The sequence below is a fragment of the Amaranthus tricolor genome, chromosome 2 (genome assembly GCF_026212465.1).
Source record: "Amaranthus tricolor cultivar Red isolate AtriRed21 chromosome 2, ASM2621246v1, whole genome shotgun sequence".
In the NCBI taxonomy this organism is placed as follows: Eukaryota; Viridiplantae; Streptophyta; class Magnoliopsida; order Caryophyllales; family Amaranthaceae; genus Amaranthus; species Amaranthus tricolor.
Window position 1 is genome coordinate 28,688,337 of NC_080048.1, and position 18,142 is coordinate 28,706,478.

The 18,142-nt window shown below is 33.7% G+C and overlaps 1 protein-coding gene across 1 annotated transcript; it reads left to right on the forward strand.

Annotated features, from left to right (window-relative positions):
- Window positions 1-3,618: 3,618 nt before the first annotated feature.
- On the forward strand, window positions 3,619-17,279 carry LOC130803397 (5'-methylthioadenosine nucleosidase-like). Its single transcript, XM_057667555.1, has 8 exons — window positions 3,619-3,928; window positions 4,020-4,083; window positions 8,909-9,000; window positions 9,707-9,813; window positions 11,831-11,905; window positions 15,424-15,498; window positions 16,276-16,368; window positions 16,792-17,279. Exons 1-8 carry the CDS (start codon window positions 3,835-3,837, stop codon window positions 16,987-16,989), a joined length of 798 nt encoding a protein of 265 aa, XP_057523538.1. The 5' UTR covers window positions 3,619-3,834; the 3' UTR covers window positions 16,990-17,279.
- Window positions 17,280-18,142: the final 863 nt, after the last annotated feature.

An 18,142-nucleotide genomic window follows, 5' to 3' on the forward strand; every position in this document is an offset into this window, starting at 1 on the left:
ATCTCGACTCCAAGCCTATATAATTATTCCGTAAGCTCCTACGCGTTCTTAGAAGCGGTTCTAACTTTGGGTCCTTGCCCTTCAAGTCTCAATTCCAACTCTTCAACTAAACATATTGCATTCATCCAAAAATCAATAATAATTTTGGATTTCTAACATGCACTTAATTTTTCCAAGTTAGAGTTGTTAGACTAATACTTGTGATGATTTTAATATATTTGGAGTATACTTATTATGTTGAGCAACATACTTAGTTAAGTCCCATAATTTTATTTGAATCCTTTAAGTAACAAAATTTATATGTTTGTGGAAATACATTTTCTTACTTTCTATTATGGCCTATTTTATAGATTTATAAGTGATGATTTTCTTAGTTTAGAGATAAAATACTCATTTTATAATGATCTTAGTTTATAGAAAGATTCATGTAAAAAAATGTTTTACATGAACAAGTTTTAACAAAACTAGTGGAATAAGGAAATGAACATAACTTACTCTATACTTGGTGGATTTCTTCAAGTTTGGTGTCTATGGAAAGCTCTTAAGATGAAGATTATTTTTATGGGAGATTTGAGTTTATAAACATAAATTTTCAGAAGTTTTAGATGGGCTTTTGAAGAAGATTTGATGAGAAAAGAAGGTGTTGTAGTTATTGAAAGTTTGAAGGATTCTAGTGTTTGTTCATGGATGAACTTGGGAGCAATGTGTTGGGGTTTATGGCTGAATAATTATTCAGAAAATGGAGTGTTTTTGCTTCAAATATTTGCCTTTTGCATGCTTGTAATGATGCACAAGCTTTAGGTAGAACAAAAGGGGTTTTGGGTAGTGTGATTGGCTTGAGTGTGTAAGTGAAGAAGGAGCTACTAAGGGGATTTGGGACAGCCATATTAGCTGCTGTTTGGGGCTGATTTGGAGTGCTTTTTGTCCTCAATTTGGTCTATTATGGTATAAGAAAGGTTTATCTAAGATAGTTTAAAGTTTGGGTAAAAATTGTTGTACATGTAACAAGTTATGTAACTTGTACTTCATGTTTAAAAATCACTTGTATATGTGAGAAATATTTAATTTACTCCCATCATGGCTATATAATATGCTTGGGTAATAATTAAATTTTTTTTTTGAACTGTTATGGGTAGTTGCTCAACTTTAAGTTTTACCTCCAAAGTTTACGTTACTTGTTACGATTCATAATCGCGTTACGAATTAACAAGTTTCTAATCATCGTAGAGAATTTTCAAATTACTACCATCACTAATTAGATTATAATTAGTAACGAACAAATATATAAGAAAAATTAGGCGCTAAAAACGACTAATGAAATCTCCTAATAATACGACTGTTTCAATAAATATAAATTTTCAGAAGTTTTAGATGGGTTTTTGAAGGAGATTTGATGAGAAAATAAGGTGTTTTAGTTATTGAAAGTTTGAAGGATTCTAGTGTTTGTTCATGGATGAACTTAGGAGGAGTGTTGGGGTTTATGGCTGAATAATTATTCAGAAAATAGAGTGTTTTTGCTTCAAATATTTGCCTCTTGCATGCTTGTAATGATGCACAAGCTTTGGGTAGAACAAAAGGGGTTCTTCGGTAGAGTTTTTAGCTTGTGTATGTAAGTATACAAAGGGCTATAAGGGGAAGTAGGACAGCTTTAGCATGGCTGGTTGGGGTTGTTTTTTTGGTGATTTTTGTCTATAATTTGATCTATTATAGTGTAGGAAAGGTTTATCTAAGATAGTTGAAGGTTTTGGTAAAAATTGTTGTACATGTAACAAGTTATGTAACTTGTACTTCATGTTTAAAAATCACTTGTATATGTATGAAATATTTAATTTACTCCCATCATGGTTATATAATATGGGTAATAATTAAAATTTTCTCAAACTGTTATGGGTAGTTGCTCAACTTTAAGTTTTACCTCTAAAGTTTACGTTACTTGTTACGATTCATAATCACGCTACGAATTAACAAGTTTCTAATCATTGTAAAGATTTTTCAAATTACTACCATCACTAATTAAATTACAATTAGTAACGAACAAATATATAAGGAAAATTAGGCGCTAAAAACAACTAATGAAATCTCCTAATAATACGACTGTTTCAATTATCACCGCTTCTTCTACTGTACATTGCGGGATATTGTTATTAAATTTGCTTAGTTTGGGATTAATGTCAAAAGAGATTTTGAAATTCCAAGGTAAGAAGTTAAATAAAAGAACAAACTTGGTTTAGTACCTCTTTGGTTATGAAGGAGCTCTCCCACAATCCTTAAAATGCAACGCTCACTTCCCATGGAGCGGGATGACTAACTTCAGGCGGATAATAAGGGAGACAGAAGATTCTTTTCCGCTATTTATTGATTCATACTATGGGGTGATTTGCACTGAAGAACTCCAGTTCTCCAAGTCATCATTTACTTCAGTCTTATTATCAATGGAAGTTTACTCACCCAAATTTATTTTTTTTGTATTAGTTAAGTTAGGCGTTTTTATGTCTATGTTAACTGATGATCCGGGTATATCCGTGTTATTCTTATTATCAACGATATTCCAAGAAAAATAAGAATATTATGCAAATTTTATGTGAAAAATAAAATAATTTCATGAACAATGAAAATGAAGAAAACTTTTCCTCAAAGCATACCTTGTTGAAGATCTTGAAGGATGTCAAAAGAAATTTTGAAGAATTTTTGAATGTCAGAAGAAAAATTTTAAAGTAAGATGTTTCTATTCGGCTGAACACCTCTCTCACATCATCCTTTATACGTGGGGTTAAATGTTATGTTGACATATTATTTATTTATTTAATTATTATTGTGAAATTACTTAAATACCCCCTTGACTTTTATCTTCTATTGACCTTGACTTTCTATTGGCCTTGACCTATGGTCAGGGGCTTATATGACCTTTCCAATCCTTCTTTACCATCAAGTAACTTCCTTAGGAACCCTAATTGGTCAAACCCACTCCTCACCATTGTCCATGCACCATATAACCTCCCATGATCAGTGCATTGAATTACTATCTTACCTTTGATTTAGTTACTATAATTAGTTGCTACAGAATTCATTTTCTTTTAAGCTTACATATTGCCTATCGTTACATACTTTCAATCAATACACTAAACATCACAAACATCTTGATATCTGTTAGTCTTGCATTCATTCAATTATCATACTTCCGTTGATTTCTGTCTTCGGCTTTCCTGGGGATCACCCCCGGGCAAGGCTAACGTGTTATGTTGTAGGCATTTAATTCACTTTTGTGGAAGGGTCATATCACACTTCAAGTTCATCAATAGTTGACTTTAGTAATGCTTCCTCTTCATGTATTTTAAGTGTCTCTGCACTTCTTAGTTTCATTGTCGAAACAGCCCCAAATTGACAGAATGCCCTAATGACAAACTCTACCTATGTATCTTCACAAGTCTTAAATTAGATGGTCATATGGTGAGATTATCTTAGACTAACTCATATATGTTTAGAGGGTTAATGTGCTCACTTAATTTATAGAGACCATCTTTTGGTGAGATGATCTTATACAAGATGAAATGTATAATCATTAAAATGAGAAGTGCGAGAGTTGGTATTGTATGCTCACTTAATTCTATAGGACCGTCCCTTTGTGAGATAATCTTATACAACATAAATGTGTAATCATTAAAATGAGGAGCGCGAGAGTTGGTAATGTAAATTACTGAGACATGCTCTTGCACGAGGCCTTTTAGAAGTTCTAGAACCTTTATTCAGCTGATATCGAAGAACACACATCCATCGCTCTCTCTTACCACAATCAGGAGGAAGGAGAGAAAAGGAACTTCTAAAAGTGCGCTAACGATGGCGCCACATGATGATCAACCTCAAGTAAATGATGACTCCATAGCTTCGGAATCTCATGGAAAACCTATTTCAAACATTGTCATCTTCATCGGTACTTTCTCTTTTTCTTCAAATTATCTATAATTCCTGGTTTTTATCATTATATGATTGATTATTTAACCAACGATTATTTTGAATTTCAGCTATGCATACAGAAGCCCTAGCTTTGGTCAATCGGTTTCAGCTTATAGAGGATCATGATTCTTTGTTAGTTTTTTCTTCTCTTTCTCTCAATTGATTTCGAGTTTCCTAATTTTATTTCTTTTTTTTTCTATTGACATGGCATTAGATTTTCAATTCTATCAATAGTAGATGAAATATATATATGATGAATTTAAATGTAATTTTTCTTAAGTTTCATTCAAAATGTGGAGTACTTGCCAATTTCAGTGAAAAAAAGAGGACACTTGATTGTTTGAGCATTTTCTAGGGAACTAGGGAATAGGATACCTAGTGTTTCACACTTGAATTATTTTCATAACATTCTTCAATTCATTAGTTTCATTTTTGAAATTGAGCTTATTGATGTAGAGGATATTCTAATTATTTGAATTGAAAGTCATCCGAAAGAATTGCAAAAAAGTGTGGAAAAATCAATCACAGTTTTTGTTTTAAGTGTTGTTTCCTATTAAGAAACAAAGTTTACTGAGTCTTGTTTGTGTATTGTATTGGAGAGTTATTGATTGTGTTGGAGATATTTTAGGACATCAATTTTCTGCCACTTGAAAAGAAGTTTTGGGGTATATTTTTTCTTGTCCAGCAACATAGTGAAGAATGTTTGTCCCCACTGGGACATTTAATACGAGCTAGTAAAGTGGTGTAAAGGGAGAAACGCTAATGGATGCATACTAGATTGGTCAAGAACAAAGACAGACAAATACTTGTAAATTAACAAAGAAGATAAAAACAAGGGTTTTGGGCTTAGGAACACTAGGATAATAAAACACTTAGTGATTAGGGAATATATACATATTGGTTTAATTGCATGTCTATCAAAGGATTATGATGAGAGCTAAACTAGGTTCAAATCCAAGGTCAAAAGTATTCATAATGCGCTACCATCGTTTCGAGATTGAATCTTGAGCACCCAAGTTATTTTGTTTGAATTATAACATTGACCCCTATACCTTACGACCCAAGATCTACTATTGTCCCGAACGTCTCAATTTTAGTCTCCCAACCTTCACTCAACTTGACCTTTTTAGGGCCAAAAGTAACTCTAACAATGAACAATAACTCACCATTGAAACTAAGACATTCAACATGCAAATCAAATTAGACCCGCACTTAGATTTAAAACGCGCACCTCACTTTGCACTTTGTGCACCTCGAGCTCAGGCTCGGTTGAAAAAACCTCAACTAGATGAGGCAAGGCATGCGCCTTGGTGTGCCTCAATGTGTTTCCCGCGTTATACGCTCAGTGTGCCTTGTTGTTTGGCTAGTAAGGTTTTTTTTGATAAAGAAACAAAACACGAAACTCAAATTTACTTGAATATAATGTTTGAGAAATCGTTGTTTCTATTAAAAAAAGAGAGCAAAGAGCTTGTAAAGAAGAATATATAACTTTGAGCATTCTTCATATCCTCATTGAAATAAATGATTCATAGTGAAAAAATAAGGTCGCATCGCATTATATCAGCCACGTTGTAATGGTTCTAAAAAGGAATCAATAATTCTCGCGTTGTAAAGGGGAAAAAAACCGCGTATTGGGCCTAATCAATATTTCATTCTTCGACCTATAATTAGGCATTACAATAATTGATCATTCCCGTTACTACATCACTGTTTGTTCGTTTTCAGCTGTTATCGCATTTTTGTACTATAATAGTTGTATGTTAAAGTAGTGTTTTACCACAATGATAGATAAATATTTTCAACCTTATTCCTATTATAATATTAATGGACAAAGTTGTTTTATGAATTTATATGCTTCTAAAATTGATTTTAAGCTTTTTAGCAAAAATTTGCGCCTTGCTTATATAAATTGTACTCCTTCACTTTGCGCTTTGTGCCTAAGTTCTAAAAACCTTTTGCGCCTCGATGCGCATTGCGCTTTTTGAAACTAACAACCCTCGTGTAAACTTTGATGAGAGGTACCAAAAATAAACACATCATCCAATCCTACTTAAATGAGATTGACTTTAAGGCCTACTCGCTCCAAGATATGAACATGGACAAAAGGAACATGGATGGTCACAAACTAAACATGTACACTATCCAATCTTACGTCAATAATATTTGACTTCTAGGCTACCCTTCCTAAGACATGGATATTGAAGCATGAATAATTCAAGATGCAAAGCAATCAATCTTGAAATCTAGTAGGAATGAGATTAAAAACTCCTTTTAGGGAAAGCTTGCACTTTTACAATCAGCTTCCGAGAACCAAAAACAACTCCACAAAGCATGGTTAATTCATAATCAATTCTTATTGATGCTAGAGACCCGTATGGCTTTTAGCCCTAAATGCTAAGTACTCATGCATAGTATCAAGAAACACATGAAATAAATTAAACAAAGCATTACTACACTAAATATGATTTAACTACTAATAAAACGAGCATCAAACTAAATTGTAATTTAACAAAACGGAACTATGAAATTCAATTCTAAATATGAAAACTAATCTTAATCTAGAAGACTACAACTATCTAACAAGAAACAAGCATGGAAAATGAACAAGAAAATTGCACAATAAAAGGGACAAAAAACTTGCTCCTCCAACTATGGTAGGGTCGAATTCCGTGAAGAAGAAAGAAAAAGATGCTTGAAATATAAACCAAAGCTTGAAGAAGACATTGCTTGTATTAAAATGCCCAACTAACTAGAAATGTGAATTACAAAAGTTTACAAAATTAACATAAGAACTTAAGCTACACAATGGAAGATTTGAAGAGAGAGTAAAAAAGCTTATCTAATAACTAAGAAGATGAACTAAACAAAAAACTAAACCACAAAACTAAATTACTAAGAAAATATGAAGGAGGCTAAAAGAGCTCCTTTAAAAATCAGAAATAAAAAGGGTATTTAAAGTGATAAAATTCACTTTAAGATCCTAGCGGGGACAAAATCATGCTTAATTCCCAAACCCAAAATAAGATTCTTAAATAGGCTGCTTAGCATCACATCACACCTGAGCAATCGCATGGCTTGGCAGTTGTTTGTGCATGGAGTTTGGGTGAGGAGCAACTAATGGAGATGTTTAAAAATGCAAGTGTTCCATATGTCCTAAGCAAAGCGTCTAGCTACTGAATAGCTTTAATATTCTTTGCTTATTTTTATTGATTGGGCCAAGTTTCTCAAGGGCTCAGGTTGGCATTCTTTTTCCCATTTCTTAGTTTTTCCCATCTTTCTTCGCTTGAGTTTGGGTTTAGACCCTGACGATGCATTGCTATTATTTTTGGCTTCCGCTCAAGACTTGACGACTCAAAAATGGCACAACACTGGAAAGTTAAAAAATACCTACAAAAGCTTAAAGAAAGAACATAAAACAAAGCGTAAAATCATAGGGGAAACATCAATATCTAACACAAAGGACTAAAATAGGGGAAATTACATTCATAAATTCCAATATGAATACAACATATCAAAGGGGGAAACAATGTAGAAATTAGTATAAATGTAGAAGTCTCAAAGTTTTCCACAACTAGATTCTTATGATTTGTTAAAACTTTACCTTAGTATAAATGTAGAAATTAGGTCTTGGATAAGATTTACCGGTAGATTTATCTTTAAGCCAAAGAAGGGTGGAGTAATCCCTATAGAGACTCCTATTCTAGAGTTTTTGCTACTCTAAGCTTTTAACTTTGTCTTAGTATTGAGTATAATAATAGGAGTAGGGTCTCGGATGAGACGCATTGGAAGAGAGTTGTAGCAACGTCAAAATACATTTGAGTTCCCCACATAAAGAGTTTTGTGAGTGTGTATCTAAGTCAAGGGTCAAGAGTGGTGTCCGTGAAGTAGCTATTTGACACACGTCAAGAGAGTTGTAGGCTTGAATGTTGTGAACAAAGGTGTTTGCTCACTTGTGAGAGCTCCACCACAAGCATTAGTTTCATTTTGTGATTGTGTGAACCAAAATTCACAATAAGATGTGCTAGAGTGCCACGAAAGTGAGTCCCACAAAAATACTAGTGTGTGAAGGCAAGTGTCCACTTTGTAATATAATTTTGTGTATATGATTTGAGTGTCATATTGAGAAGTATTTTTGCGCCTCTACCCCAACCACATTTTCTGTGAGCAACATTCTCGCATTACAAAACATTAAAAGCAACTTTGAGGGTATATTACCTCTAATTTTTAATGAGGTTTAGATAAACATTCACTTTGATATGGTTTGGTTGGAGAGTGGATACTTAATGGGAATAAAACATTGTGATCAATATGCCTTATTCTATTTGTTAAGGTTTTTGACTTGCATGTTATGTATTGGAACTTTTTGAGAAATCCAAAGTTTATGACAAGGTGGTGATTAATACTATGATGATCAGTAGGATTTGCCTATTACTTTTGAGTTTGTTTTCTTTTGTCTTGTTATCTTGATGCCAAAAGGTAAGCTAAGGCAGCTCACATCAAGGAGCAAGAGTCGCGCACTGCAGATGTGGGGTGGAGGACAATGCTGATATATTGATCTTTTGAAAATGATTAGAAAGAAGAATCACTTGGCTGAATGATACACATAATGAACAAAGTTCCATATAATAATAATAGTAGTGGCACTAACAATAATAATAACAATAGTAAATAATAATAATAATAATAATAACAATAATAATAATAATAATAATAATAATAATAATAATAATAATAATAATAATAATAATAATAATAATAATAATAATAATAATAATAATAATAATAATAATAATAATAATGATGATGATGATGATGATGATGATGATGATAATGATGCTAATAATAAAACTAACAATAACAAAATTCAATCTTGAAAAATAAAAACTTCATACTTCATTTTCAGTGCTTGTATCCCAAGTTTAGTTCATGCTCTTGATAAATGCTATCAATTTTGTAGGTTCCCTGAAGGGGTCCCTTGGGTGAGGTATCATGGTATGTACAAAGATTTGCATATTAATATTGTGCAACCAGGAAAAGATCCCGCATTAGGTAAGGTGTCTTTCTTCATGAGATTTTCTTTTTCCTTTTCAATAATATTTTTTATAGTTTTAGTTTATGGCCTAGGATTTCACCAAAGTAAGAAATTCATTGAAGAATTGAAATATGCATATATAGTCATATATAATCAAGTGGCTTAGGAATGATCATCTTTTATATTGTTGAAATTAGTTCATCATGTGAACTTATTATGTGAATTTGCACATGACGTTTAATACCAAGGGTCAATCGAAAACAAATTCTTTGTTAGTTTTGTCATTAACAAGGGTGAGATTGTGCACATCCAACCTTCCCAAACCCTATTGTAGGTGGGAGCCACTTAATGGAATTGGAGTAATGGAATGTTGTGTCTTCAAAATAATGTTTACTTAATATTCACTGCATAATGTATATAATGGTATTAATGGTTGTTAGGATTCCATTCTATTAAGGAAAAATCAACTCGGATATTGGCATGGTTAGTTAGGGTTTTGTGGTTATAGAAAAGTGATTTGGACTAGAGCAAAAAGATCTGTGGGATATAGTAGCTGACCTTTTATCTCATCAGAGCTTTTTCGATTGCCATTAGGCTTGAGAATATCAAGTGTGATTGATGTGAAATTATTATTTTTTTTTTCCTAATTGTTGGATAGGTGTGCATGTTTTCCAGCTGAGTAAGAAGCACTGACCCTTTGCTACTCATGAAAACAAATTCTAGGTGTTGATGGTGTTGGCACAGTATCTGCATCTCTTGTCACTTATGCAGCAATTCAAAGTTTGAAGCCAGACCTCATCATAAATGCAGGAACTGCTGGTGGCTTTAAGGTACTTTATGACTTCCCTACGTGTTTATCCTTGGTGATGTGCAGGCAATGGTAGGTAATTCTTAATTGCGGTTATGAGGAAAAAAGTTGCATTCAAGATAAATGTAGGCAGTGATAGGATCAATGTATAAAAAGAAATAGGTGCAGACATCCAAGTTGCAAGTGCTTAACTGCCCAAGCATCTATAAAATGTTTGTGCACTAACGCGCAATAAAGCACTGCATGATTTTAAGTGATGCATCTGCTTTTCACACACAGTTTTCAGTGTAACAAATGCTATGTGCTTCAACGAGGAGTGCTTTCCACACCTACACTTTGAGCCTAGATTCTAGGACACTGATTACACACTAGGTGGATTGAGGTTATAATAATTAAGGAGGAAGGGACATGGGGGGAACCACTATGCTCATATCAGGAAATAATGTGGATATTAACCCTGAAAACAAGGACCATAATTCCACCATCACTTTGTGTATACATTAATTCATAATCCCATTTGCGAGACTAAAACCATCTTTGTGCTTACAGTCTCACAATTCTCAGTTCCATCTACTAGATAAAAACCATCTCCATCTCGTATCATTTTTTGTCCTTTACAAGCCCTTAAATCATTACCACCATGCCTAACATGTTTTATCATCATACCCAGTGTGTGTCTCGCTCATAGAAGCTAAGCTATAATCAGGATCTTGGCAAGGATAAAAGATGATTGCTTATTGTAACATAATTCGTTAGTTTTTGAATTTGAAATTCGCTCAAAACTGTCAAAAAATAGCTCAAAATCGACCATAATTTGGTATTTCCAATTCGCAATTCGCCGAAAGATTAGTGAATCATGTGATAGATTAACAAAGTATACGCGTAGCCGTAGGAGGCTGCGATCGATGAAACCCTCGGCTTGAGAGAACCTATAAATGGAAATAAAGGCAACGCAAGACAAGATAAGACACAGTGTAAGACAAGATAGGAATAAAGCTAAAAACAAATACCTAAGAACAATATAAAAAAAGGCCCAAACAATAAACAAAGCAAAGATAACGATCATTGGTATAGGACACAAATAAGGTGTCTCTAGCTGGCCTTATCCCTAGTCATGTCCCCAGAGAGCTGCAATTCATTCATGTTATTTCTAATTTGCTCTTAGGCCTAATACGACCTTTTTTTTTCCATCAATCATGATGTTCTCCACCCTTTTTACGAGCGCGTTGCACATGTCTAAACCATTTTAGTCTACTTTCACTTATCTTTGCAGATATGCAGCCCCTAGCACCTCTCTTAAAACCTAGTTCTTGATCTTATCTATCCTGGTGTATCTGTCTACACATCCACATTATCATTCGTATCTCTGTTGTTTTCATCATCTGCTCATAAACCACCTTAATTGGCCAACATATTGTCCCATAGAACTGTCATGAATTTTGACTTATGTTTTTGTGACTCTTGGCTCTTTTGCTAAACTACTTGTTTGGTGTGTGTAAATTCTTTCGATTTGTCTTCATCTGTCACGCATCTTCAATCATCTCCTCTTTAACAGTCAAAGTGCAATGACGGGTTGCACTATCTTGATGTCTTCTTTTATGAGGAGGTTTTTGCATAAGATTGGGTTGGATTGTGCTGTATGGGGTTACATTTTTGTCGGGTTACATTCTAAACATATTATTTCTGAAGCAAAAGCTTATTTTACGTAGACATAGAAACTTCCCTTATTCGATATTTTTATGGGAAGATCGTGTTATTATGATTTTATGCTTCCTCTCCCTGGGCAGGCTTAAATTTGTTATCTTTGGCTATCACATTTTTGGATGGAGGCATATCCTTCTTTTGGGTGGGGCTTCATTGATGGTCTTTATAATCTTGGGAGCGTATAGTGTTATTGCTCGAATCAAACCTTAAATCTTAATCCATTTTCTTGGATATCTGCCTCTTCTGACATGATTCTGTTATTTTTCTATTGGACTTGTTATATCATGAAGAAGGCCAGAATATCTCCTTAAAGCTTCAAATTTTTTTTCTTTTAGGCAAAAGGAGCTGCCATTGGAGATGTCTTCCTTACATCAGAGGTTGCTTTTCACGACAGAAGAATACCTATACCTGTAAGCATTTAATTCCCTGTACTGAGCCTTTTTCATATATTTCTGCTGTTCTACTTATGACATTTTACAATGCAATAATCTGTTTTTGACTCATTTTAGGGTTGCATATCTATGTCAATTGTCCGGCCACAATTGTTAATGCTTCTCATTAAAATTGTTTGATGTGTTTGGTCAATTTGGGGGACTGCTAAGAACTACTCGAATTCAACTAAACAGACAGAAAATGAAACTAGAGAGAGAGAGGAAGCTTTCATTTAATGTCAAAATTACTGTAAACACAAGTTATCTGGCAACCAAGAGGCCATATCTTCAGCAGAAAAGAAATAACGTGATGATTTTTAGATGCTTTTCTCTCAGTGCTCGCTATTCTTGTAACTGTCTTTCTCCTGATTACTTGCTCCTCAAAAAAACTACGATTTTTCCCTTGAATTTGGCTGCTTACACATTCCATGTGAACTTAGTTATTATTCTCAAGCTTAGCATAGGTGAAATACATGCTGGTTCGTTTTGAGGTATTGTAGAGACTTTTACAGGTACGTATTGCTTCTGACTCATGTAGCATTGCTTCAAACATGGTGGTTATCCTGGTTACATAAACTATAATAAGTTGCTTTTGGTACCTGTTTTGTTTGGGAGCTCTCTTTTGTGATTGTATGAAGCTGATTTAGTTTTCTTGCATCCTAATTCCTAATTGTGATCTTAGGATTTAAAATCCACCTTTAAAGGGAAAATTCTATGATTATTTTCTTAAAAGACAACCACTAAGTTTGAAGCTATAATCACTACTTAGTTGATTGCCCCCAACTTTTGTCACTCTAAGTTTTACAAAACGTAGAGAGAGGGAGAATTAAGGAAGAACAATTTGGCTTCTGGCAAAGCTGAAGATTGTCAACTAAAATCTTCTTTTTTATCAACTAACACACATAACTTCAATAAAGCCACATTTCTTTAATCCAATATTGTAAAAATTCCAAATTTCTCAGTTTGCTATGTACAAACTATGTTAATATTCCAATTGGAGAAAAAATTTCCATATATCTAGCTCATTATATGACCTATTCCCAACTGAAAAATCTCATATGACACCAAGAATGTGTTTGCTGCTTATCACACATATGTGGTGAACTTCCTTTGTGGCACTAAAATAGAGCCCTGGAAAATGATTTTAATCTCCAATCATCAAACCTAAAACTACAGTACCTGGAGCTTGAACTTCATTACCTTTCAACAATTCACAAAAATCTTAGCTCGATCTTGCGTATTTATATCATCATCAACAACAATGTCAAAACCTTACATGTTTAATATTTTCTAATGATAATAACATCAATTTTCGGTTTTGAAAAAAAGATGGTTCTGATTATTCCGATAATTCAATCGTTTATAATATATATTCTCCGATTCTACATACTTCTTTCATTCATGTTCATGAACACACTATTTTGATCGTGAATATCTCTATTTATACATAAGCAAAAATTATATAAAGTTTGGTATTTTGAAAATACACTTTGAGACAAATCTTAGAATATTGACTTAACTTTTTATTTTCTTGGACGCATGTTGCATGATTTCTGAAATCGTAGGTCATAGAGTTCAAAACCAAAATTTGGAATCGAAAATTGGACCTTGTGTATAGTTGGATTCATGTATGGAATTTCCAATAATGAACTCAATATAGTAAGTGAGCACTTTTTATTATACCTCAGTTTAATTTTGAATAATAGGTATAATACTATAGTAGTAATTAAATATACCATAGTATGTTGGACCTAACTCTTTAATACAGAGATCTACATTTGTCTTTTCCTCTCTTATGTAAAGTTTGATAAACTTAGTGAATGGTACAAAATGATCTTGAGTGGAGGGTGTGTAACACGCCTAAGTTGTAGGGTCTTTTTACATTGAGATTTTTCAGTTGGAAAATTTTGTTTTAATAAATTTTGGCAAAACTCTTGGTGTCTTTTTTCTTTCCCTTTGTCATTTACCTTCAACTCTGTAAAATCAAATCAAAACTCAATTCTTTAGCTTATACAAACTCTTCATCTAATGTTCTGGTTTATTTTCTATCCTTAGTCTCTTCCACAAATTTGTGTCCTTCATTACATTTCAATACCCATCAGCAACTCATCTTATCTCTTCCCTTATTTTGCTATACAATGTTGATGAATAATTACCTATACTAAAACTCATTAAAAGCAAAAAAAAAAAGGGGAAACAAAATATATTGGTGCTTCCAAAACAACTGGGATTGCAAATGGAAGTGTAAATCTGAGAATGACAAGGAAGAATCACATATTCTAAATAACCGTAAAATAGAGAAATTAATTCAAAAACATGGAAAAATGTGACTCTTTCCATCCTTGGACAGCATTGGATGTGGACGGCGATAGATGACGGTGGATGGGGACAAAGATGGAATGTATTCAGTAACTGGCTATGGAGGATGCCAAATGTAAAGTTTGAGGCAAAGAATATACGAAGAGAAACGTGAATTCAAAATTTTTTAGCGGAAAACTTTACTCTACTGTATACTTGGCTAAATGTTTGCCCCTAATATGAGGGTAAAAGATGACTCCAACAAATATTTTCTTACAATCTAGGCCTAATAAAATTCAGAAATTTTTTTGCCAAACTTTATACCCCCATTTCATGGGTGATCCTAGTGTGAACTAATGCTTGCGTTATAAGGACCAACAAGGTATATATTTTCTTTTAATCTCACATGCCAAGTTACTTCACAATTAGACGTGGTTGGATGGAAGTAGACAATAGTGTTAAGATCGGGTTCCACGATGCACATGAGTGAGGGAAAAACGTGTCTGGAGGTTTCACGTTGGCTATAGGGACATCTGTTGGTCCTAAATTCCTTTGGTGACGATCAACTCGATTTTGCCGAAGCCGGTGAAATTACAATCATAATAAGAGGAGATGATTAAGCTCCAGTTTACCTCATTATCTCTCCCAACATTGGAAGGGTGTTCTTTACTAAAGAAAAAGAGACAATGGATCTTATCTCTCCCTCCCTTTATGTCTCCCATCCCTTTATTCAAATGAGGGAACTTCTTTCCCTCTCTCTTCATTTTCTCTTTTCCAAAGTGCTACCAGCGTGTAAGTCTTAACCACATACCTCTATAGTATCTTTTGACATACTTCTCGAGTTTCTCTTGATAAGCACTTACCTTCATAGCATCTTTTGTCATACTTCTCTAGTTTCTCATGACTTCCCTCCCCCGTCAGTATGAAGTTTTGGTCAACACTATTGAATTATATTTTCTCTTTGTTTATTTGATTATTATTCATGATAATCCTCATTTATGGTTGTCCAAATGAAAGCAAGCCCTCTTGAATCTTGATATCATGCACTCTGTTTTGCTATTAACGTACAAGGTGTGACTGTATATTAGTACTGTATCTGTACTTGATTTCAAAGCTGCTGATTTCCAAGGATTTTAGAAGCTGAATATGTTATACATTTTAGCGTGACTTCTTTACCAACAATCTGTATATTTATGTAGGTTTTTGATTTATATGGGGTTGGTAAGCGTCAGGCCTTCTCAACGCCTAACATCTTGAAGGAGCTAAATTTGAAGGTAATCTTGTTGCAACTTGCTCTGAATTTTGCAAAATTTCTCTTATACCTTATTAGATCCAAAGTGCAATTGAATTTGATGCAAATTCTTTCTTTATTTCTTGCTAAAAGTCAAAATATGCTGAACATTTGATCTTCATTACTTGCCATTGCCCTTTCCTTTTCTTAGTCCTAACAGCTGTTATAAAAGTTTACGAAGGGCAGCTTTATGTATTGTGTCAGAGAGACTCAGATGCACTAAATCATCCCTGTTTCTATGCTGCATTCATATTTCTGTTACGATCTGTAGTTGGTGGTCATTTATTTAGCTACTTCTGGGTGTGAAATGTGAATTATTGTAGCATCTGAGATTTTAAGCAAATGAATTTGGAATTTCTTTAAGTTGAATAATGTGAACAGTATTGACATGCTTGAAATTTAATGTATGCAATTAGGCAAGGATGTTCAATGAAGTTAATAGTTTTCTCAATTTTTTGCTATAACAAACTAGGTTTTTTTTAAGGAATAAATATATATATTTTTTTACATGCAGTATGTGCTCAAAGTTGTACTTTCTATAGGTTATAGCCCTATTAACTTCTACGGTTGCTTGAGATGTGATATGCATACAAGCACATCAATATCCTACAGAACTTTTACTACTAAATACACATGGCTATACCTGGAGATCAGGCTTGTCTTTAATTTTATCGTTGATTGTAGCTGTGTCAGTGTTCCTTTATTATTGTTATGCTCGAGGTAACACGTGTAAGTTCTGATGATGACTTCCTTATTTTAGATTGGAAGATTGTCAACGGGTGATTCTTTAGACATGTCCGCACAGGATGAAGCTTCAATCACCGCCAATGATGCAACAATCAAAGATATGGAGGTAACTTTTACCTTGGAAGTTCTGATGTCACACATGATGACATTAACCATCATGTATAATACAGCTGATAAGTTTGAAGACACGTTCTAGAACTCTAACATATACTTGACATGCTCTAAACCCTTTTCACATAAAATTTTTTGGGATCTTTAATATTTGCTTACGTGTTGTCCCTTTAGCTAGTTGCACATGTTGATCTGATTTCTTCTAATGTTCTGCTTCTATCATTTGAATGCTTTCTACTCGACTATCTGCATAATTGGAACCGTATGGAATTAAACAAATCTTGGATGTAATAGTTTCATAGTAATTTAATATAAGAAATTGAAAGTTCCTTGGTTAGTCTCAAGTGATTTCAACAGTGTTGCTCGTTTACTAGGCTTTTCCATCAGTAAGTGACACTTAAATTCGTGATGGTTTCAGGGTGCTGCTGTTGCATATGTGGCTGAACTCCTAAAAGTACCAGTTATTTTTCTGAAAGCCGTGACAGATATTGTCGATGGTGAGAAGCCCACTGCTGAGGAGTTCTTGCAAAATTTAGCTGCTGTCACCGCTGCCCTGGACGAGGCCGTTGCTAAAGTTGTTGATTTCATCAACGGCAAATGCCTGACCAAACTCTAAGCTTCCCTGTCCCTATGCTCGAATATTCCTTGACAATCATGCGGATTGTCCTCTATTGAGATACTGCAACTCAAAGGTGCAGTAATTTTTAACTCTGATTTTTCGGGCTTTTGCAAGCTCTCTTAAGTTTGTATTTATAATTGACTTTTCACCACAGTTAGATAAATCAAATATTGTTTTCTAGATTAATTTTGCACTGAAGAAATTTAAGGTGCATTAACTGATTGGCTTTCGTTACAGCTAAATAATTAAATACGATGTTTTGCGTGATCTTTGAAAAATCACCATAATTTGATCTTCTTTCTTTTAGGTCATAATTAACTTGCTTGCAAACATTTTCTACCTAAACTCCCTTGTATTTTGGATGGTTAAAGCAAGGCATGACTTCGCCAATTAAATAAATAATATTTCATAATTACTTTGAGTTAGCTATATCCTACAAATGCTATTTTAGCTATTTTAGCTATTTTAGATTGTTCCTTTGACTTGGCAGTGTTTTTTTTTATCATCAAGACAAGTAATTTCTCATTTTTCCTAACTTTATGTTCAAACTTGTTCGTCACCTGTTAAATTTTTAATTGTCTCTAAACTAGAGATTCTACCAGAAATTAGTGAGTTGTGACTTGGATATTATTTCTTATGACTCGACAATGACTTGACTTAAAAAATTAGCAACTATCATATCAAATCCGACAAAAAATTCAAACTCGACCATTATAACACGTCATCATTTATGTGAACACTACATTTTTCAATATTTTGAGGCGAATAACCAACAATGCTGAAAAATTATTGTCAGGCAACTTATAGTAGAAAAATTATACTCGAATAACCAATAGTAGTAATCAAATGGATGATACACACTAGCAAAATACTTTTCTATAAAAAACAAGTCAAACAGTCTTCGTTGTGTTTTTGAAAGTACAAACTACACTTTTGACACTTTGAAAATTGTGAGGTTGTGAAGATGTTAATATGTGTTGTGTGAATGTCATTATCATCCAGTATATCTCGCTCTTAGAAAGCTAAGGTCAGGGTTTGGGGAGGGAAAGATGGCGGCAACTCATACCCATAAAGAAGAGCATACTGTCAAAGGAGTCTCCCGACTCGAAAAAGATAAAGAGACGCAAAAAGTACGAGTAAGACAACTTGA

Bases quoted from the DNA above. Each gene is read 5' to 3' on its own strand.
- LOC130803397 (XM_057667555.1), top strand. From the start codon at position 3,835: ATGGCGCCACATGATGATCAACCTCAAGTAAATGATGACTCCATAGCT. The intron at 4,084-8,908 runs GTTAGTTTTTTC...TCAATTTTGTAG, and splicing joins ATAGAGGATCATGATTCTTT to GTTCCCTGAAGGGGTCCCTT. The intron at 9,814-11,830 runs GTACTTTATGAC...TTTTTCTTTTAG, and splicing joins GAACTGCTGGTGGCTTTAAG to GCAAAAGGAGCTGCCATTGG.